This window comes from Danio rerio, chromosome 9, assembly GCF_052040795.2.
Source record: "Danio rerio strain M-AB ecotype USA chromosome 9, GRCz13ab, whole genome shotgun sequence".
NCBI classification, from domain to species: Eukaryota; Metazoa; Chordata; class Actinopteri; order Cypriniformes; family Danionidae; genus Danio; species Danio rerio.
Genome location: NC_141029.1, coordinates 8,248,891 through 8,272,466, shown reverse-complemented (window position 1 = coordinate 8,272,466; position 23,576 = coordinate 8,248,891). Strand labels below are relative to the sequence as shown.

General features: G+C 37.6%; 1 protein-coding gene across 16 annotated transcripts in view; it reads right to left on the bottom strand.

Annotated features, from left to right (window-relative positions):
* The window catches only part of myo16 (myosin XVI), a 360,917-nt gene that overhangs the window by 251,567 nt on the left and 85,774 nt on the right, over positions 1–23,576 (bottom strand). For all 16 annotated transcript variants that reach the window (XR_015499043.1, XR_015499042.1, XM_087267331.1 and 13 more), the window contains one exon: positions 6,367–6,627. Coding sequence is in view for 14 of the 16 variants with exons in the window: in XM_087267329.1 (XP_087123455.1) it covers positions 6,367–6,627 (261 nt within the window). In the remaining 2 variants the exon portion in view is untranslated. The remainder of the gene's footprint in view (positions 1–6,366; positions 6,628–23,576) is intronic.

The window sequence follows — 23,576 nt, the reverse complement described above, 5'->3', positions numbered from 1 at the left end:
TTTTAACAGTACGTTTAGGAATATTATGATTTTTTTTATTTAATCACTTTATTATAATTTACCAACATTACTAAGGCAGCTAGTTTTAATAGTCCAAAACATTTTTTTAAAACAAAACAGCTGATCTATTTATAAAAAATAAAATATACTTAAGTGTCAAAGGGACTCTTAAACTTGATTAATAAAATGTTACTGTCACCGACTCGGTCCCAGTCATTCCCCTCGCTGGCCAGCAGGGGTCATCATCACCACACTATTGACATTACGTCATCCACTTACACTGATTGTAGACACACCTGACACGCATCCAGCAATCAACTTCCACAAACATATAAGCAGCACAACAAGTCTTGTTTTGCCCCGGCTAACACCACCGAGCGTTCTCATCCTTGCCTGCCTTCCCGTTGTGATCTTGCTTCGTTTACTGACCCAGTCTTGCCTGCCGCCTGCCTTGTACTCCAGCCTGAATCCCGACTTTGATCCTAGCCGCCTGCCTTTGAACTCTAGCCTGAATACCGACTCTGATACTAGCCGCCTGCCTCTGACCCATGCCTGCTTACTCATCCTGTGTTTACCTGCCGCCAGCCAAACGACTACATACTACTGTGTTTGATGTGAGTTTGCGCACGCACAACATCTGTGTGCTATTGTTTATTAAACTGTGTTTAATAAAAATACTGCAAACGGATCCCTCTGTGTCAGCCACTTCGTTACAGTTACAAAGTGCGTGCAATGGTAAAGCGTAAATGCTGAACAATCAAAGCCAACTTTAAGGAAGATCAACATCTGTAAGGTTTCAATAATATTTATACAGTAAAACTCAAACTCTGTCGACAACACAAATTATAATAATCAAATCTGAGCTTTCAAGTACAGGATCCAACCATAATTATTCATAAACATACTGCAACATTACAAACTGTGAAGTTGGATAAATACATTAACCCCTCTGCCAAAAACTCTTTAGACGGGGAGCTAGTGGCTGGGACGCACAAGAAAAGAAACCAAAAAGCCACCCTGAAGACATCCTTTTTTATTTACAATCTCCTCACTGCTGCTATATGGCAATCATTTTCGCATGTGTTGTTATTCTGAACTAAAGAGACAAGCGTGTGGATTCCTTGTTCATTTACAATGAACTTTGCGCTTTCGCTCCCCTAGCGTCTCTCGTAACTAGTTGACCATTGCTGAAACCATTGCTGCAGCTCTGATGCAAGTTTATAGAGAAAAGTAAAAACCACTGCAGTGCTTGGTGTGCACCGTGGTTGTCTGAGGTAATTAGTCTGAGGTAACTAATGTATATATTCCATACAAAGTGTAAAGCAGATTGGTTAGTTCTACTTGCATGAATTGGGGTGTGTTCGCAGCATTTGGAAAAGTTCAGATATTTTCAAATAGGTGTGGCTAGAAAATGCACACCCATCCATTGTGTGACGCTTGCACAACATGTGCACATTACTCCCATGTGCACATCATGCAAGTCGCGTTCCTTCATTGGAAATGACAAACAACACCCCAAGCTTATTGGCATTGCTTCCAAGATTAATTAATAAAACTATAGCTCTTCATAGCAAAACTTCCTACCAAATCTTTTTTTATTTTTTTTTTATTTTTTTTTTTATTGATACTGGCATAGGTGTTCGGTCAAAAAATACCAATATTATCACCCAGCCCTACTCGCACATAACTGAAAAAATTACAATACCATGAGAGAAGATACACATGCCATCACACACCTCTTCACACATAAAAGAAAAGCTGACTCAAGCTGACTCTCCACTCACAAAGTTCAGCTCACAAAGGCCCCGTTTACACTGCCAGTTAAATGTAACTCAATTCCGATTTTTTGCTTATATGTGACACAGATCACATCTGTTCTATAACCATGTAAACACGAAAAAAAAAAAAACGCATGTATTCGGGTATTGAGAGATCGGTTTCAGGCCTCCTTCATATGTGGAAATAAATTAGATGTAGATCGGCTATGTGACATTGCGACTGTCATGTAAACAGGCAGATCGGATTTATTGAGGCATTCCATTCTGTACATCATTAAACTTGCGACAATGTGGTACTTCTCCGCGGTTTCATGACGTAGAAGGAAGAGCATGTGTGGAGATGCCAACGCGGTAAATGACATCAGAGGAAACGCAGAGGAGGAAAGTAGTCAGTCGTCACAATTTGCTCCCACCAGACCTGAGATCTCTCTCGTACCCACAAATTCCTCTGAATGGTGGAGGACATCATTAAAGCATATAAACCATAAGCGCAAGCTGCGATGATGGCCCTTTCCCACCTCCGCCTCAAAATCATTTTAAAGTTGGGCGAACTTCGTGTTGTAACTTTTGCTTTTTTGTCGCTATTATTACACGCACTGCGGGCTACACCATAGACTGTAAAATATAGGGCTACACACAGAATAATCTCTCCAAAACCAGTGCGCACACAGGCAAAGGCTACATCTTCAACTACACACAAACACCAGGGCCGTACCATTACATAAACTGCGTGGGGGTAAATCTGGACAAAACCATCCACTGCTTATACTACACGTCGCATATTTTGCAGAGCTAAAAACAAGACAATTCCTTCAATCGTGGTTAGTGTGGCACATATGCTAGAACCCGCCTTTATGCATGCGCGACTTCGTAAATTGTATGGCAAGTGTAAACGCATGAATTGGATATGGGTCACAATTAAATCAACGTTTAAACAGTCAGGCAAACAAATCAGATATAAGGAACAAATTGGAATTGGGCATCAAGACCTGTAAGTGTAATCGAGGCCTAAGTAACTTCCTAATCAACCAGTTTTATCATATTATTATTATTTTTTATTATTATTATTAAACATTTCAGATCAACATAATGCAGAAATTAACTCCTATTTCCTCACGTATTTTGAGCATTTGAGATCTGTGAAACTAAAATCAGCATCACTGCTGCCTGCTTGTTCATATGACATGCTTAGTTACTTCCAGAACTGAGCAATATCTTGAGTAACCATGCATTTCTAGTTGTGACAAAGATCTAAATCATATCACATGGCTGAATGACCCATAAAAATGAGCAAACTGCAATAAAGAGACTTTAGAACTCTCATAAACTGCCTATCATGCATGGCCAATTAAAAAGCAAAACGCTTCACTGCTTGCATGGATCAAACAGTTGGTATCCTAAATCATTTATAGTATTTCGTTAAAAGCTCCTGACTGTTGAAATATAAAATGCATCGCCCGTTTTGACCTTAAAATGCCGTATTTCCAGCTCTCCTGTGTGTTAAAGTTTTATGCTGCCTTCTGAAGGATGGCCCTACATTAAAAACGAGAGGCTTCTCACCTTTATCTGGCACCGGCAGAATAAGAACAGCTCTGCCGATCCCCTGCCGCAAAGTCACAGACAGAAATAGCTGACTTGGGTTGAATTGGTTTACCCGGTGCCATTGCTCATGATGCAGAAGGTGGCCGCTCTTGTGATTGTCACCCTGTCGCGCACAAGCTCCTTTCCTCCCCTCCGCAAGCTCTTGATTAGATTACTTCTGCCTGTCCCAGGAGCGGCGCGCCACACTCTGAATATTAGCTTTTTGACTGGCCCCATAATCAGCTTGAGGAATGATCTAATACTCGCCGGCTAATGGGCAACTCCTGTGATGGCTCGCCTTTCTGGAAATTAATTTGGCCTTTTTCACCAAGCTCGCACGCTGACTAAGCTGCTCTCTCTTTGTGTTTGCAACACAAGCATGTGCAAACACTCACACCCCAACAACCCATTCCTTTCATGACTCTTCTTTCAGTGTCACTATTTAGATGAACATAATGGCAATCAAATTTTGAATCAGTAGCAGGGTTTCAATCCTAACGTGAAGCAAACTCTTTCAAAGTTCAAACAAAAGTGAATAAGGTGCATTTCTAAGTTGTTAGAGTGGCTGACACTAGTATTGGTAACCTAGTTACCAACAGTAAACAAGGCAAGAAAAATAGAGTAAGCTGATTAATGTATAGTGTAATGTTCGCTACATTAGTGTTTATTCAGCAAAGTTTTTTTTTGTTTGTTTGTTTGTTTTCATCTTGCACTATTCACATTAACCCTAAAACTACCTCAAGCATGTATAAACACTTTTAACAATATTTGTTATAAATACGCCATTCGGAATCACATTCCGAAGTAAATTAAGTGCATTTCTAAGTTGTTAGAGTGGCTGACGCTAGTATTGGTATCCTAGTAACCATTAAACAAGATAAGCAAAACCGAGACCGTTGATTAGTGTATGGCGTAATGTTTGCTACATTATGGGTTTATTCCGCAAATCTATTTCCATCTTCCACGATTCACATTAACCCTAAAACCATCTCAAGTTAAAATACTTTTTTACAATATTTAATTGAAATGCAGCCATCAGCATTTGTACAGTAAGTGAATTAGGTGCGTTTTTAAGTTGTTAGAGGGGCTGACACTAGTATTGGTAACCTACTGTAGTAACCAACGGTAAACAAGGCAAGCAAAATGGAGACAGCTTATTAGTGTATAGGCTGCGTCCGAAACGCATACTTCCATACTATATTAGTACGCTAAAATCAGTTTGCAAGCCGAGTAGTATGTCCAAATTCATAGAATTTGAAAATCAGTATGCGGGAAGTACCCGGATGACCTACTACTTCCGGCGAGATTCAGAAGTACGCATCCCATGCACACTGCGCTATCCCATGATACCCCGCGAGAGAATTCATGAATGGGAGTGAAGTGACACAACTGACGGGGGTAGGTCATGTGACCATGACAAAATGGCAGATGTAGAACATCAAAATTCCATTCATACTGCTCACATTCATACTGTATAGAACCAAAGTCCCTTTAAACAAGTCATTTCACTCGGTGGCATCTTTGAAACGCCTCTCAGGCAGTATGCATTCTGTCTGAATAGGGAAACATCAAATTCTACAAAACTACTTGCCAAGCTTATGACTGAATTTTATTTTAGAATTCAACAATAAAACTAAACAACTGTCTCATAAGTTTAGTTTCTAAATGTTTGCAAAATCTGCAGAAACTCACATCTGGTCCAAGCCCCTCCCCCGGCGTAGTGTTAGTCTATAGCGCTCGATGATTGGCTCTTGTACTAGAAGGTGGGCTTTATTTACCATATTGACCATTACGCTTTTCTCCATTCAAAACAATACGACTGACATGTCTTGTGTATTCTATAGTCTTTGATAGAACTTACTTTTTTAACGGCCAAGTAGTACGTTCCAATTCAAATGAAGTACCTACTGAGTAGTAGGCAATTTCATACGCAGCCACCAACAGTAAACAAGGCAAGCAAAATTGGGACACTTGATTAGTGTACAGTGTAATGATCGTTTCATTATGCGTTTATTCCACAAATGTCTTTCTATCTTCGATTATTTGCATTAACCCTAGAATCACCTCAAGCTTGCGTATATACAACAAAATTTACTTAAAATCTACCATTCACATCCCTCATTTCTTAAAATGAGCATTGACACAGGGTGAAGGAAACCCAGCTATAATTGTGGCCAGAATTATTAGAACACTAGTATTCACAAAAGTCAGTTATTTACATATTTTTTCTGTAATGTATTGAAATATTGGTTTAACTTCGCAAACATCATTTTTAATATAAACTGTAATAATCCACTGAAACTTTAGTTTGCACAAGGAGTGTTTGACCATCATCCAGTCTATCTGTAAAGTCATGAAGAAGAAAAACAAAAAGGGTTTAAACGCAAATGGTTGTTCCACTAAATGTTGATTTAATTTAGTTAATTTAATTTAAATGATAAACAAAACCTATTTATGACATAAGATTTAAAAGCATCCTCACTTGGGTATCCTCAAGTGAATAGTAACTTGTGCCACATGACAAAATAAGACTTGTGCGTCATTGTATATGGGATTTAAGATATAAGAATCATCCATGTCTCTATATATCAGCATCAAACTTTACATCATTCTACTGTTTTTCAATGACACAGCTCTCTTACACTTCAGACGGAAATGCACAGATACAGTCTATATCAAATTTATTCACACATACTGAAACTGATCTGAGTATATCAGAATTCATGAGAATTTTTGATCGACCATATCTGATCTGTGCCACATGGGAGGACAAAATCAGAACTGTAAACTGATATTTTCCACCAAATAACACACTTAAAACCATGTTAAACAAGAGAAAATACTACTGGCATGATCATTTTGGCAACAACTGTACAGAATAGTTTCGTGTGATTTGTCTTTGCATTTAAAATCAAAAATACATCAAGCCCTTTGCTGACTTATTGCTCTAAGTGGAAAGTTACAATGTATAGTTCCCAATATGAAACAAAGATAACATGTTTCTTACCTTCTTTGTCGTCATGCCGAATGATGGCGTCCTGGATGATGTCTGAAAGCGGGAAGCTGATCTTTTGTTTCTTGCGGTTGGTAGAGCGGGACTTGGGGAAGCTCTGTTTCTGAAGTGTCCGTTCGCGCTCGTAGTAAACCCGCAGCTGCTCGCAACGCATGCGTCTGACCAGCCGCTGACGCTGGCCCAACGGCAGAGACTCCAGCAGACACTGGTCTATCTCCATGTTCTGCCTGAACACGTTACATAGCTGAAAACAACCTGGACGGAGGAAAAAGAAGAGCAGATAAGTAGATGATTCAGGGATGGAAAATATAATAGACAAGTTCTTTTACAAGGCAATGTTTCTAAATTAACCAAAGTTGCCAAGTGCAAGTGAAAGATAAGATTGGAGAAGAGAATTTGTAAAAGGAGGATGAGGAACATAACGGAATGAGTTATTGTAATAATGGTTTTGTGCAGCAGCACATTTTACTACCTGTCACCTTACAAATGGTCTCAAAAAGGGAAAATTTGGTGATTCTTGCAAACTCCTTTCACTTTACAAGGTCATGAAGACCTGCAGTGCTTCTCTTGATATCATTTCCTATTTGATATTGCCCCGCAGAGATATTTTACCAAGCAAGAAACTGCACTCAAATATGTTGAAATAGGTTTTTGCAGTTCAACAAAAATGCAGGCTGAAATGTGTATTTCCAATGAACCCGTGTTGTTTAAAATACACACAACCATTAACAAAAATAGGCCAAAATATATTAGCAACTAGGTAAAACATGTTACAAATGTGTTAGCGATGTCTTAAAAACCATCAGCATGGTTTATTTATAGATTTATTTGACCAGTCTCCTAAAATAAAACATTATTTTAGCACAATGCTGTTTTGTTAAAGATGCCATAACATTGTTAACAATGCTAGTAACATGTTAAAGTAGTTTATGTATCAAATTAATCAATGAATCTTCTAAAATACTAGAATTTAGGTGAAACAAGTTAAAAACAAGACTACAATGTGCTAATTCATGCCAACACGTTATGTTAGCAGCAGATTAAAAAGTTGTCTATTTATCTAATGTATGCATGTCAAAAATGTTAGCAACAAAAAGAAACATGCTAAAAATTATATAAAAGCCTGTTTATCATGTTTTAGCAGATTGCTATCATGCTAATAATGAGTCTATCCATCTATCAATCTCTATCCAGACTATTGGCTTGTTAAGTGTGCCATCACTTTGTTCAACTTTAAATTTGAATACTTCTGCTTTAAGTGTGCGTTTGTGCACCGTTGGCATACTACTTGGCATATACTTATTACACTATATTTAGGATCCTCTACTTCTAGCCTTACATACAGAAAAGACAGAATGCGAATTAGCATGCACTAAGGCTAGCACGATCCTGATGCCAGACAGATAGGTCTGTCTATTCCTCAATGCTTGGTCCATTTAAATCTTATCTGGCGCACACTGCTGAGTAGCATGTCTGTTTAACCTTGAGAGAGCCCAGACTTTCTCCGCACGCGGCACCAGCGAGACTCAATTATCATGACTCAGCACTTTCCTGCAGTAGCATGGAACAAAGCCAATGCCATCCCTGTACACATGCTATAAAGAAGTGCTGAATGCTCTAGGACCTGCAGAGTGCTGTAAATAAAGAAGAAAACTACAGCCACTGGGAGACATATACTGTAGGTTACTGTAGGACATTTATTAAACTATAATTGCTATAAACCTACAAGATATAATGATTGGGTAAATCATGGAATTATGGAATAAACACTCAGGGACTATAAAAATTTAGCATGATATAACGACTGATGTGGAAATACAAGTACTAAACAAAATGAACCATCATTGAATCTTGACATAAACCATTGGAATATGATGCAAATTCAAACCTGCATCTCCAGCATGATCACAAGGGGTCATAGATATACAGTGGATAAATAAGTATTGAATTTTTCTCAGAAACATATTTCTAAAGGTGCTATTGACTTGAAATTGTCAAAGTTTAAAAAGTTAAAAAGATATTATTTTTTATTCCATATATTAAGGTTTTAGTTATGATATTCCCAAAATAATTTAGCAGAAATCCGCAGATTTTTACCAAAATTGTCCGCAGAAATACCAAAAAACATTCGCAAATTCCAGTCTGGCCCTAGTTATGTCTAATAAAATGAAATGACACTGGGAAAAATGATTGAACACATGAAGAAAGGGAGGTGTAGAAAGGCAGTGAAAGCCCAGACAGCAGCTGAAATCTCTCAGTAGTCAACCCTCTGTTCTTCATCATTCTAAATTGATATAAGCTGCTTCAGTCCAATTATCAGAATGATTAAGATGAAACCAGGGTGGACATTACAGCAAGACAATGATGCAAAACGCATCCAAAGAAACTCTCAAATGCTTTCAGAGAATGAAATTCAAGCTGTAGAATGGCCCAGCCAAAATACCAATTAAAGCACAGATTTGATAGAGATCTGAAGAGTTTTACACTCTGTTAAAGTCTGCACACATTACTATGTACAGAGAATATTTCAAAGCTCAGTATGACCACTACAATGAAGGAAGTCCCATCTTCTGGCCTAAATAACCAATCGTCAATGTTTATAACCTCATGGTTCTTTGGGTAAGAGGTCTGTACAGATGTGGCTGTTTGTACTGGTAATCAGTATTATTTGGTGACTATTGCATGCCTACATTGCTTTTTGAGAGGAGAAATGTCCTTACGTCATATCCCATCATGTATTATGTACTAATATTGTGCCATATATTGGTCTTTTTTATTTTAGAGTTTATAACAGCATCCTCTTGTTACTACTGAAACAGCATGCAAAAGAGTCTGGTGTCATGCCAATGCACCAAGAAAATAACAGGCAATGTCACTTTGAAGGTCAGATTTTGTTTCTGATTTAAAACATGTAATGCACAGCAGATTTGATTCAGTTTGAGATTTCGCCCGTTCATTAAAATAGCACTTTGGTCTTGGATGAAGAGCCTGTGGATGCTGCAAATATAGTAAAAAAAAACTTCAACAGACTTTCCTTTACAGAAAATGTGGTTTAATGTACATCTTAATTTGAACTTATAGATTTATAATTCTAAAACACCATGCCATATTGCACGAGCATTTAATAACTCATAAATATTTGTAGGCTGTACTACGAAAAGATCATATTATTGGGTAATGTCATCATATTTCATGAAGACATCATGTCATCAGAGACCAAAATCTCAGTGGAGTGCTTCCAGCAAGTCATCGAAACAGCTCTAAAGGAAAAACTGGCCCAACCAGTCACTAACAAGCTGTGCCTAATAAAGTGGCCAATGTGTGTGGATTTAAAGTGATTTTTTTTTTACGCTAATGAATAATTGAAAGTTTGAAACGTTCGAGTCAAATTGGCTGCCCTTCTCCTCAAGGTTCATTTGCCGCAATCACAGAGCTGCTCAGTCATTCTCACACATATCATCTTCAGCCTGCAGCTGAGCCGACGCCAGCCGCACACATCATGCATTATGAAGTCATTCACCACCCCGTCTAACCCAAAGAGATGAATACGAAATATCCACAGAGAGGATGAGCTCATGTTTGAAGAGAGCCAGTGTTCAAACAAGAGCAGGAGGAATTACAAGGAGTTTGTTTGACCTTGCTGCTGCGGCCACTTCTATCACGCGATCTTAAGCACATCAATCCCCATTCCTCAAGGCTGTGTTTTAGCAATGACACAGAGAGAGAGAGAGGGACAGCTTCTCTTTCTCCCTCCCTCCCTCTCAGACACGCTACTGTGCAAATCTGTAATTACTCTGCTAATTCAGGTCACCAGAAGCCCTGCGGACAGGGAAATAAAACTTTGAAAGTTTGCCTTTGTAGACAAATTAAAGAGAGAGCTTTTCATGCCCTCTTTCACACACACAGTCTCAAGAGTGTCCTCAAACTCTTGTTAAACATAGCCAATAAGAAACCCCAATGATAATGCTATCCCTTTCTAACGGTCACAGTGACATCCATGATATTATATTTTATTAAATTCAATTGCATGTGATGAAGACTGAAGGGTCAGTTATAGTCTGCCAATGCAACCTACTATACAGTACGTTCTAATGAGTTTTAACTGTCTTTGTAAGACAGAAAAATATTTGAAGCAAAGTTCGATGTTCACAGTTCAAGGGCAGAAGGAGGCGGGAAACACTTTAAACACTTTAATCATGAAAAAAACTTAACGGGTGGCAACAGCCCCTCACAGACGATTAAAACCGAAAACAAGAATAACCTGTCCAGGCTTGGTCTTCTCGTCTTCCGCTACCATCAATACTAATATCTTTCCAGAGCTGAAGTCATTTCCATATTTATACGTAGGAGGAGGCAGGGAGGGGTTTTGCGCTCGTGCATATTGCACTCAATTTCACGTTAATTTAGATGTACAAAGAGAATATGCGTGTGATTTAACGTAAGCAGTGTTTTATACATCTGATTTTTTAATTTTTCATCTGCATACGCACATTTACAGCTTTGTCCGTACGCAATGTTTTAGAATTAATTCAACGCAAGTCTTTGTACATGAAGCCCCTGGTCTTTAGTGATTGTATGAATGCCTCCAAAGACATTTGCAACATGTTTACATTACAAATAATCCATTCGACTGCATTTTTATTGCTACTAGAAGTGCTTGAAGTTGTTCAAAACGTATTTAGCACAGTCCACATATTACTGAATTGTAGAGGTGAAATGACACACAAAAAAAACCTGTTTGGTTCGTATCTTATTTAAGTCATAGTTTAGTTTAATTTTAGTCAGAAAAAAAAAGAAATGTAAAAACCATAACACTTGAGTGCACTATCAATTATTACTTTACACTACTTAAGTTTGTTTGAAAACACTGATTTGAACTATGCACTTTCAACAAGTAAAACAAGGATTGGGTTTGATACTTGTACACTGAACTGTACCAAAATGGTAACCCCCTTTCCGGAAGGATGAACATTCATCTTAATATCAGGTGCCTATAATTTGTATTTATTCGAAAAATAAATCAATTTGTTACTATATATATATATATATATATATATATATATATATATATATATATATATATATATATATATATATATATATATAGATAGATAGATAGATATATATATAGATATAACTTCCAATCTAAAAAACACATCGATTTGTTGATAGAAGCTCTATAAATGAAATTAATGTGTTTAATAAAACATGTCCACAAAATGTCTCCGTGAAAAGTGTTGGCAAATGCCACACCAAAGACAGAAATCTATTTTACTCTAATCTAGAGACAGATGGAACCTGAAAGGTGACACTAACAATGGCAATTAAAATTCTGTTAGACGAAATGCCCATTCCACAGCCTGTCTAAATTGTCCATCTAAAGCACAGCTTTGCTCCTCTGGCCTCTAAGGGCAAACAAGGTCAGGCACATAACATTTAAAAACCCAATTTCATGTACTAGACTACAGGGACCTTTTATAGCTGTGAGTGAAAGTAGTGTTTCGGTAATCTAATTTGACTCCTAAACCATAAAAATGGAACACGACTGCTGAGCTCTACTAGATCTCCAGGTCAAGCGGTGAAGATAATGCATTAACGTTACTTAAACTTCAAAGACAATGACTGTAATCTTTTACAGAGAGCTGAAGGCACAAAACATCAGACAACTACTGCAAAACTTTATTCACTTTTAGAGTCAAATAGACACAGCCTTCTAATACTGACTAGTTTAGCTGGTTATTAACGTAAATCACTAAATATAAAAGTAAATCAAGTCCAAAACTTAAGAGGCAAAAAAAAAAAAACTGTGAAATTTGCTCAAGAAATCATGGTAACATTTAAGATTGCATAAACTTGCATTTACAGTAAAGATACAAAATGTTTATATACCTAATGAAGAACTAATATTAGTGGAGTACCATTAAAGTACACTCATCACTATCTTTTGGTGGTTGTCAATGTATATAGGTCATTGACATGCAAAGCAATGTGTGAAAAGCTCAATACTTCTTCTGTACAGTATGTCCTGTTTATTTTGACATCTTTAGTCCATGCTGTGCTTGCAATTTCAGTCAAATCAAAAAGAGTTCATTTGGAAAGTTTCTGCAGGTTTGGATTGCGGTATTCACATGACGTTTTAAGAGTTCACACTTAGCTGATGATTGGTAATAAGCTAGTTTGGCATGCTGTCCCGGGAGAGAGCCCCGAGCTCATGAGAGCCTCGAGCACGGGGCTCCCTCCCATTGCAGGGCGAGAGGGGAGTTTGAGCTCGGGTAGACCTCGAGAACCCCCCTCCCTCCTGCTGCGTGAGGGTTGCTAAGGTGATGCGTTGCTGACAGAATTGAATCAAATTTGGTGCTAATTTGGATTAGTCTATTTACTTAAGTGTCATGTTTTTGGGAGTGTGGGAGGAAACCGGAGGACCCGGGGAAAACCCACGCAAGCACAGGGAGAACATGAACTCCACACGAAAATGCTGACCGTTTGGGTAGATGCCCGAAGCGGAGGCATTTTACTGTGAGGCTGCAGTGCTAGCCACTGGGCCGCCGTGCTGCCCTGTAGACAAAGGAGGAGGCGAAGGGGTGGAAGGGGGGATTCTTCAAGACGAAGATGACTAAAGGTAAGGTGTTTGGTTATTTATACTTGGTTAGGAGTAGTCTGATTGGTGGTTCGTACATTAGCTTGACTCGGGGCCAGCCGTGTCAATCATAAGCACGTGATCCTCTCGAAATTAGTTTATGAATAAACTTCACTTACACTCGTGTGTTTTCATTTTAACAAGCGTTTTAGAATAAAAATGCTCCATGCCCAATAAAAATATATTTTTATTCAAATAAAAATTATATGAGCTACGTTCTAGTTCTATCCTGCAAACTCCACACAGAAATGCCAACTGGCCCAGCCGGGACTCGAACCTTCTTGCTGTGAGGTGACAGTGCTAAACACTAAGCCACCGTGCCACCAACAATATTCATATATTAATAAATAAAAATGCTAATCCAGCAAGTAACGACTATCAGCATAAGTTTTGCCTTGGTTAATGCAGTAAACAAAGCAGTGTGATGTCAAATCTAGCAGGATTTGATTGATTCCATAAACTACACAGCATCCCAAAACTGACAAATTAAATTCAGGCAAACTTTAGCAGACAACTATACATTGTATGATCAAAAATGATACATATTGTATACTTTTTAAAGATTTTAAAAATCTCTTAAGTGATTTATGAACTTTTAATACTTTTAAAGACACCAGCGGACACCCTGATATAGAACATATGCAACACCGGAAAGAAACTATAACATTTAAGAATGAAGGATGGATGCAACCTGAAAACAGCATTTTAAAATGAACAGCAAATGGCAATGTTGCATAGCAAGTCACTTCAGAAGTACGCATTAGCAAGAGCTCAATAGTTGCTTGAGGACACTTAACAAATACATGTCCTCATCCCATATTATAAAGCGTTGCTGACTATGGCAGCTGGTTTAGTCCAAAAAATGCAGTACTTTTGAGAAGCATCTGGCTGCAGAGTTGCACTTGCACCTTCAGGCTTGCACTCTCGGGCTTACACGCTTCCTATGCAAGTGACATCATTTACATTCGACACATGCACTTGTCACGTCACTTGAAATCAACACAAATAAACCAAAAGTAGGTTTCCAGTTTGTTTGTGTTGACAGTGACGACATTGTCAAATAATTCTAAGTACATAAGTTGTACACCATGACAGGAGTAGGGCTGCATCCATATGAAATCGCAGTTTCAGTGCAGTTTCAAAAGTCTCTACATGATCTCAGCCCAGTTTTATAAGTACTCCAAACATATTGTCGAGCTCGACTCGATGAAGGAACATCTCGACTCGCTTAAAGGAAAGAAAGCAGCACAGATGATGTGTAACGTTACCGCAGAACTGTTGTAAGGCAAGTGTTAATAACTTTGATATGGTGTATGTTATGGCATCTTTTTCTATGTTTATATTGTGCATATACTTTCTTTCTCTCTCTCTCTCTCTCTCTCTCTCTCTCTCTCTCTCTCTTTTTTATTATATGTATATTTGATATTTATGGTATTTCTGTCACGAAGTGTTCAGTGTAAAAGCGGAAGTCTTTTATTTTGAATTAATTACCAATAAGGATATAAACGGACACACAGAAAGATCGCACATGATCACAGCGCCTCAGCTGTGCAGTCTGCTACGGACTAAAGGTTTAGCTTCTGGTTTGATTGGAGAACAAGGTACTGACACTTCATGTTTAATATGTTTGTTTGTATCGAGTTTGTATATGAAGCTTAAGTGATGTCTGTTTGTTTGTATATGGCTTTCATGTTTGGTTTCATTTTCCTTTTGTATACAAGCTCTTACCGTGTTTGCCGTACGGTGCAGGGTGTCAGGATTACGGTGCAAGGTGTAAGGTGTTTGCCTTACGGTGTAAGGTGTTTGATGTAAGATGACGGCGTCAGTGAAGTGAATGCTGCACTGAAAATAAATCATGGAAAAAAACACCAGAGAAAGAGTCAATCCTTTATTAAGCCGGTTTCAATTTGTGGTTGGCATTTGTGGTTTGTAACGATCTGTACACGCAACTATAACAACTGTGGCGCCCGTCGCGTATGTTGCCAGAAACTACATTTGTGAAATGCTTAGAAAAAAGGTACTTAGGTAAGGGTTACACTGACAGATAAGAAGTTTGTTACAGCGATCCTAATGAAATCCCTTACCTCAGGGAATTTTCCCCCTCAGGGACACCCTTAAGTTAAATTACTGAAAGACTTTCATGCAAGCGGCCACAGGTGGCGATTGTAAATGACTTCACTTGCAGAGGAAGAGCGGTTGCCTGAGCGTGCAAGTCAGAGTGTGCAAGCCTGAAGGTGCAACTGCAAATCTGCAGCCAGACTCTATTGGACACTTTTTACATTTGGGTCAGTTCAAGTTTGAATCATGTTCTGACCCAACAAACAAACTTCTCCAGTGCTTGATTGAAAATGTACCACGGTCATCACTTTAAGCAGGTCTCATATTAGTTATTTGATCCTTTTGGTGCATGCTAGAATGTGATTTCTGCATTAACACTAACCACAGTTAACAACAAAACAAATCTTAGTGCAATTCAACCAAACTAAATTAGGCAGGTGTGAAAGCACTCAAAAATGACAACGCATTAGTGTAAATGGCACCTTACCCAAATGAGCAGCGCTAAAAGAGACCCAAGAATTCTATGTCTTTGTTCACTTATAAATCCAGCTGAAGTTAGTGCATTTGTTTTGTGGCCAAGACAAAAAAAAAAAAAAAATTACGAAGATTTTTACTTTCAACATTGTGCATTTCTTTGTGTTAAGAGGAGCTGTAGTCTGAGCGGTGATGATAATCAGACACCAGCTGAAGAGAGAAAGAGAGCATGACTGATGCTTTCAATCTGCTCTGATAGAGATCACTATCTGCTTACAGCCCCACACCTGTTACAAACGGACACTGAGCAACAGAGGAACACATCATCATTCAGAGAGCTGATTTGCATATAGTCTGGTTTACTGTGTAGTACATTGTACCAAAGTGGCATATGGAGTACATGAACTTGAGAGGAGTGTAAAAGGTAAAAACAGCCTCTGGACATCAACATCTATAAATGTATGAGCTCTAGATATGAACTGTTGATCCCTAAACAAAACTGACTAGTATGCCAAATAGCTGGGAGGATTCTGAATGATATATTACTGTTTAATAGTTAAACATCTCCTATTGCATATCTAATCTTATTATCAAATCCATAGTATTTTAGATTAAAAATCAAGTCATGATATTGTGAAAACACAAAGTCATGTACTGTCTATATGTTCACCAGCCACTTTATTAAGTGCATCTTACTAGCACCAGGTTGGACCCCTTTTTGCCTTCAGAACTGCCTTAATCCTTTATGGCATAGATGTCAAACTCAATTCCTGGAGGGCCGCAGCCCTGCAAAGTTTATTTCCAACCCTAATTAAGCACACCTGATCAAACTAATTGAGTCCTTCAGGCTTGTTTGAAACCTACAGGTAAATGTGTTGGAGCAGGGTTGGAACTAAACTGTGCAGGGCTGCGGCCCTCCGGGAATTGAGTTTGACATCTTGCTTTATGGCATAGATTCAACAAGGTAGTTGAAATATTCCTCAGAGATTTTAGTCCATATGGTCATGATAGCATCATGCAGTTGCTGCAGATTTGTCTGCTGCACACCCATGATGTGAATCTCCCGTTCCACCACATCCCAAAGGTGCTCTATCGGGTTGAGCCCTGATGACTGTGGAGGCCATTTGAGTACAGTGAACTCATTGTCGTGTTCAAGAAACCAGTCTGAGATGATTCTTGCTTTATGACATGGCAAGGTATCCTGCTGGAAGTAGCCATCAGAAGATGGGTACACTGTGGTCATAGAGGGATGGACATTGTCAGTAACAATATACAGGTAGGCTGTGGCGTTAACACGATGCTCAATTTGTACTAATGGGCCCAAAGTGTGCCAAGAAAATATTTCCACACGTTTTTCCAATCTTCCATTGTACAATGTTGGTGAGCCTGTGCGAATTGTAGCCTCAGTTTCTTGTTCTTAGCTGACAGGAGTGGCACCCGGTGAGGTCTTCTGCTGTTGTAGCCCATCCGCCTCAAGATTGGATGTGTTGTGCGTTCAGAGATGCTCTTCTGTACACCTCGCTTGTAATGAGTGGTTATTTGAGTTACTGTTGCCTCTTATCAGCTAGAATCTGTCTGGCCATTCTCCTCTGAACTCTGGCATTAACAAAGCATTTGCAACCAGAAAACTGCGGCTCACTGGATATTTTGTCTTTTTCAGACAATTCCCTGCGAATCCTAGAGACGGTTGTGCATGAAAATCTCAGTAGATCAGCAGATTCTGAAATACTCAGACCAGCCATCTGGCACCAACAACCATGCCACATTTAAAGTCACTTTAACCATCTTTCTGATGCTTGGTTTAAACTGCAGCAGATCGTCTTGACCATGTCTACATGTCTACATGCATTCACTTTCTGCCATGTGATTGTCTGATTAGAAATTTGCATGAACGAGCAGTTAAACTTTACCGAAAAAAGTGCCCGGTGAGAATGCATTTGTCTTAATTTGATGCAAGAGTTACAAAGAACAGCACTTTTAGTTGTAACTGTTAATTGTAAGAATGAATGAACAAATGAATGAAAGTTTTGAAAGTGAAGTTTCATTTTTTTGCCCTCATTTTAACATCTTCGCCTGCCTTCGATCCACAACAGAACAGGATGCAAAAGCAGGTTTTTTCATTTCTCCTCCATTCTTGTCCTTTTCTTTTTCTTCTCCCTCCCTCTGTGCTGACTCAGTTTCTTCTTTGATAAGACAGTGAAGATTAAAGACATTTTAAAATAAGCTCTAGCGCTGCAGTTAAATAAGGCTTTGGTCGTAAAAGAATCCAATTACCCTAAAAAATCAGTTCCGCGGCTTCTCTCCTTTGTCTCTCCCCAGGAACATTGCCGTAGAAAGAAGAGCTACGGCACACAAACCCCAAGAGGATCCAGATAACGTCTTCACACTCCTGGCCTCTCACCTAACATGTGACAACATCCATAAACACACATTTATTTTGCAGTAGCCGATACCACAAGGGGGCTACAGCTCTTTTTCACTATTATGGTTAATATGATGAAGCATTGGGGGACTGAGAGGATTGTGTTTTCGCCATTATCAACCTTGACTCAAAGAAAATACATGATTCTGGCTAAATTAATTTAACACCACCAATCAGGTAACATACTGTACACAAGAGATGCAGCAAGTATTTAATTTATTTCTTCTCTCATTAGAAATTTTGCTAAGCCCAAGACAAACAAAGCCTACGACAAAGTATTAGCAGCAATGAAAACCAATTGTGTTTTCACCTCATGTTTGTTGCATCTGGTGCTTATCTGAACCAAATAGCTGTGTGTGAACATACCAAATGGATGACTGAAACAAGATAATACATCGTGAGCCTGTGTGAGAGGTTGTATAATTCCATACCTGCAGGTGGCGATATGTGTATTGTTTTTCCACAAAGTTGAAACCGGAACTAGTGCTGCACACATACAAACCATAAACAAAGCAGCGTTTGCGTACCATTTTTACAGCATTCTCAATCACAATATCGTAGATATTTAAGAATTAAAGTAAAATGGCTGCCAGCTACTCTGTTAGGGCTGCACAATATATTATTTCAGCATTGATAGCGCAATGTGTGCATCCACAATAGTCACATCGCAAGACAAGCACTGTTGAGTTAAGATTATAAATGACCAGGATCCCGAATAAAAATATACACAATTTGTGGGGCAACTACAGAATTTAAGCTAGTAAGAAAGCTTCACATAGAAAACAGAAATGATATAGATTTAATAGAAAGTTAATTATCTGCATGTGTTTAAAAAGTTTAAAGCATTTTAAAAGATTGAGTTATTTAGAGTTAAGACTTTGCAGTGTTGTTTTAAATTTTATTATTCAATTTCTGTGTCTGAACAAAGTTAGATTCGCCCCAAAAAACCATAAAGCACTGTTTATTTTGCTCCATTGTGTTTATGACTGTGTTTTATTATATGTATATATTTAATGTACATAAGATATTTATTTTAGAGCTTTTTAAGTCACCTGGTGAATTTGTATTTATATCACAATATATATCGTAGAGAAAAAGAATTTATCGCAATATCTAATTTTTCCAGTATTGTGCAGCCCTATTCTCTGTTCTTGACTAAAAAAATATACTTGCAAAATATAGTGTTGCCTTAATTTTCTCTTTTTGTAAAGTTAAATCTTAATGTAGTAACATTTTAACATTTTTTTGGTGAATTAATGGCAGTTCAGAAATGAAATGCCCACTGAGAGGTGCTAAAAATGTCATTTTCTATCTCGTTGAAAACTAGCATAGCATATACAGTTAAACATATAAAACATAGTTGTTAACTTTCCTTTTAAATTAAACCAATGTGATACAAACACATATTCTTAATAATTTATGCTATTCTACCTTGTTTCTAACAAATTGAGTGTTTGACATCAGGCTGAATGATATTGGAAAAATCTGACATTGCGATACATGTTATGTTTCTGTGATAAATATTGAAATCTAAATAAAGTTTCACAAGATAGTTTAATATCATTATTTGACAGTTTTCTGAGGACAGTATTCAGGTACAGAAATTAAACAATGATGCAAAAAAAAAAAAAAAAAAAAAAGCTTCTCTTTGTCTCGTTTCTAGTCCAAATATTAAAAAAATCAAGCAGTAAATTGATTTGTTTTCAACTTCAAAAGTAGTACGCAGAAATTAAGTTAAAACAAGTTAAATGATCTGCTAGTGCACGGGGTAAGGAAAAGCAATCTTGTTTTCACTTTGAAATGTAGATATTTTGACTAAAAACAAGCCAAAATTTTTGTTAATATAAACTCCAAATAAACGCTGTAATTAAATACAATTCTATAGCTTCTTGGTCAACTATGATTCAGACTGAGCATTGCATATCCTGCGATGTGACTATTGCGGATGCACACATTGCAATATCGATGATGAAACGATATATTGTGCAGCCCTAGTTTGACATTAAAAGCACTATAACATTCCGGTGAGTTAACGAGTATGCTTAGCGCATTGGAAAAGCCATTCATATGAAGATGGATATGTGATGCAATACTTAAAATAAAATGATTATAATAATTGTAATACTAAGCTCATATTCTGCAAGGCTGTAAAAAACAAGCCTTTATTCATAAATAATATGTCATTCTGTTATTATTAGATTCATTTACATATTTTACAGAATTAAAACAAAAAAATAGATAAGAGAATAAGGCCACCAGGTTGGTCAAATTTAGGCAACAAATGCATAAAATAAATGTGATAATGACAATTGTGCAATATATTGTACACCCCCAATTTAAGGGAAGACGAAAATGATCAATACATCTCTAATGTAATGTATTTTTGGCTGAAATGTAGGCAGATTTACATACTCTCAAGCACACAGATTTGATTATCTTCTAGCCTATCCATAAAAGACATGCACTTCACCACACACAGCTTTTCAACTAAGTATTATAATTGCAGCACTTCCCAAGCCCTCAGATTTAAATGCAGTAGCATGAACATTTGCCCTTCAAACGCAGCAATGTCAGACCAGACTAAAAGCAGTAGGGATTCCCAGAGCTCCATTCATCGCGAATGTGGAAGACATTCTCTTGGTTTCGAAGCCTTGAACCCAATCCACAAGACTCAACCATAAGCTGAAGTCAGTGAAACATTCCCAGAAAAAACCCCCATGAACGCAATTCCATTAACAAAGGGAATTAGCCGTGAGCTTTCATCTCCCCTCAGCCTGCTATCAGCCAGCCACAGATATGTGGGACAGTGGGACAGTAGCATGGCAGCACATACTGTATAATCACTGGACTGAGCTCATGTGAAGCTATATTTCTGAGAAACTCCCAATTCTTAGTCACGGAATCAAATGATCCTAAAAACTCAAGCCAAAAGTGAAGATCATGTGGATTAAAAGGCACGCAGAGGAACCGTGACCTACTGCATTCTGCCTGGCAATAGTACTGGCATACTGTACAGCTTAGGAAAATGAACAGCGATTAATAGCTGTTGATTTTCATGCAAAATTAAGAAATAAATTACGAATGTCTGAATAGAGCACGTGGTTACTGGTAGGACGCAAGAATTTGAAATGTAGGTCAAGATGTTGAAGGCATTATGAATGGAATGTGGGTGTTGTGATAGAAATACAACAACATGTTTCATGTTTACTGAGGACACTTATAAAGGGATATATACTTATAAAGGATACTCAAAGTAATGGACTGGTAATTTTAAATCAATGTCTAGCATGTGTGACAACTAACAGGCTCTTGAATATGTGGTCCAAGAGATTCTCAAAATATATTGGTCCAACTTAAGGCTGCAGGATTCATTGAAATTAAACAGATTGCGATATAGCAAACGCTGTGATTGTCATGGACATCTTGTCAGGAAAACAAAGCTCTGTCATCAGTAGTAAATCTCCTCAAATATGCTCCAAAGAAAAGAAATGGGCAATCAAACGGACACTAAGGAATCACTTCATAGGACGATTTATTTCAAGCTATCGACTGAAGTTACGAGGTGAGTTTGGAGTAAGAGTTACTAAATGCAGTATTTTAACATGCTTTCAGATGTAGCATAAACACAGAGTCATAGTTCCCTAAGAAATTATTTCAAAAGCTGTCAAATTACAGATTGTTTATCTTTGATTTCAGAATTGTGGCAACAAATAGCTTGCTGTGCTATGTATTAAACACTGCTCCATCTGAAATGAAGTGCTGGATATTTATTTCTAATTACAGAGCCGGCTTTACTACAAATCTGCACATAAAAGTGTCCTTTGCTTAATCAAGCAACCCTAGTGACACTAGGACTGAGCAGTTTATCGAGTATTGGGAATATATCGATATGATACACCAACGCGATGCGAGATTATCCAATATCTTTCATATCGATATGGTATAAGGCCACTCCTGTGCATTCTGCTCGAAAGAGACCACTCCAAGGTAGCAAGCGAGCTCCACTTGCACAAATGAGCACATGCGCTAATAAATGATTCACTCCATGAGTGAAAAGATTTGTTAAAAATCAACGACTCATTCAAGAATGACCCATCACTACACGGGACATGGAGGAATGTGCAGTGCCAATGTAGTATCGAAAACTGACTCCCCCTCACGTGCACACGCTTCGCACACTTTTATCGATCATTTTTTCCACAATTGGCAGCAAGAATGAAGCGTTCTGGTCTGTTATTTCATATTGATTTCAATTCTGATAATATTTTAATCATTGTATTTATTTATTTATTTATTTATTTTAAATCCTTAACTGGGAGACATGATTTGATTTGCATGTGCCTATAGTGTACAACGGTTGGTTTAAACGATTATTAAAAATAATTAAAAAATAATAATAAAAAAAGAATGCATTTGTTTACCAAACATTTATTTCTCTATTTTAATATATCACTGTTAGTTACTCTTTCAACAAATAACAATATAAGAATGATAATTTTAATGATGATAATATGATAAGGGAGGGAAACCCCTGTGTTTAAATTATATTTTGCTCAAAAACTGTTTAATAAAGTTTTAATAAAGGCTTTGACTCTCAAGTAGCCATTTATGGGAAAATACCGGATATATATTGTATAGCGTCATTCCTCCAAAAATATTGAGGCATGATTTTTTTGCCCATCTCGCCCAGCCCTATGTGACACCATAGTAAGAAATTATAACATTAAAACATTATATAATGTAAAAAAATGTTTACATTTTAAACTAAGATTTAAATGATAAAACAGTGGGTATCATTTGGTACCTCACGATTTGATTAGATTCTTGTGGTCATGATAAAACTTACATTTGATATCGGTTTAGATTTGATTCCAGTTGTTTGTCTTACACATTGTAATCCTTTAGAACATGTTTAACATCTTTTAAAATATAGATGTAAAATATGTAAAAATGTTCTGCTAAATAGCTCGTCTTCTGAGAGTAAATGTTCGGGATTGAAATAACATGAGGTAAGTCAAGGACAGAACTTCTATTTAAAGGTAAATCATCCCATCAACATTAAATTATTTACCATTTCACAGCTAAAACTTGGTACAAACGACAAAAGTCTGAATTATTGCGTGTCTGCATAATTAGTTCAATTTTATTCCAGTAGTGAGGAGCAGAAGCAGTTTGGCTTTGGACATTAATAGAACAGCCACATACTGTATGCCAAACGCCAGAAATGGGATGCCGCGGTTATGCTGGTCCCAGCATGAGACTGAGTGAACCTGGAATGAACTCCAGAATTTTTATCAGTCCCACATCAGTCTTTTCTCTTTCTTTGCTGCTTCTCTTTTAACTACTTCTCGAATAAAACCAACAGCCATTTTTCTCTTTTTACAGTCCTATCTATCTGCTTTTCCATCCATCTCTCTTTTTATTCAACTATTCAATCACCAACATTTCCAGCTCGGTTTCTTCTTGACCTCATTCATTGCTGTCTGCATCTTATTGGCTTCTTTATGGGCTACACTGAGAGAGGCTATAACTGTTTTATAGAGGACTGCATTAAGTCAAACACAGCTGTCACCCACACACCAAACATAATACAGACCTAGCCAACACTGATAC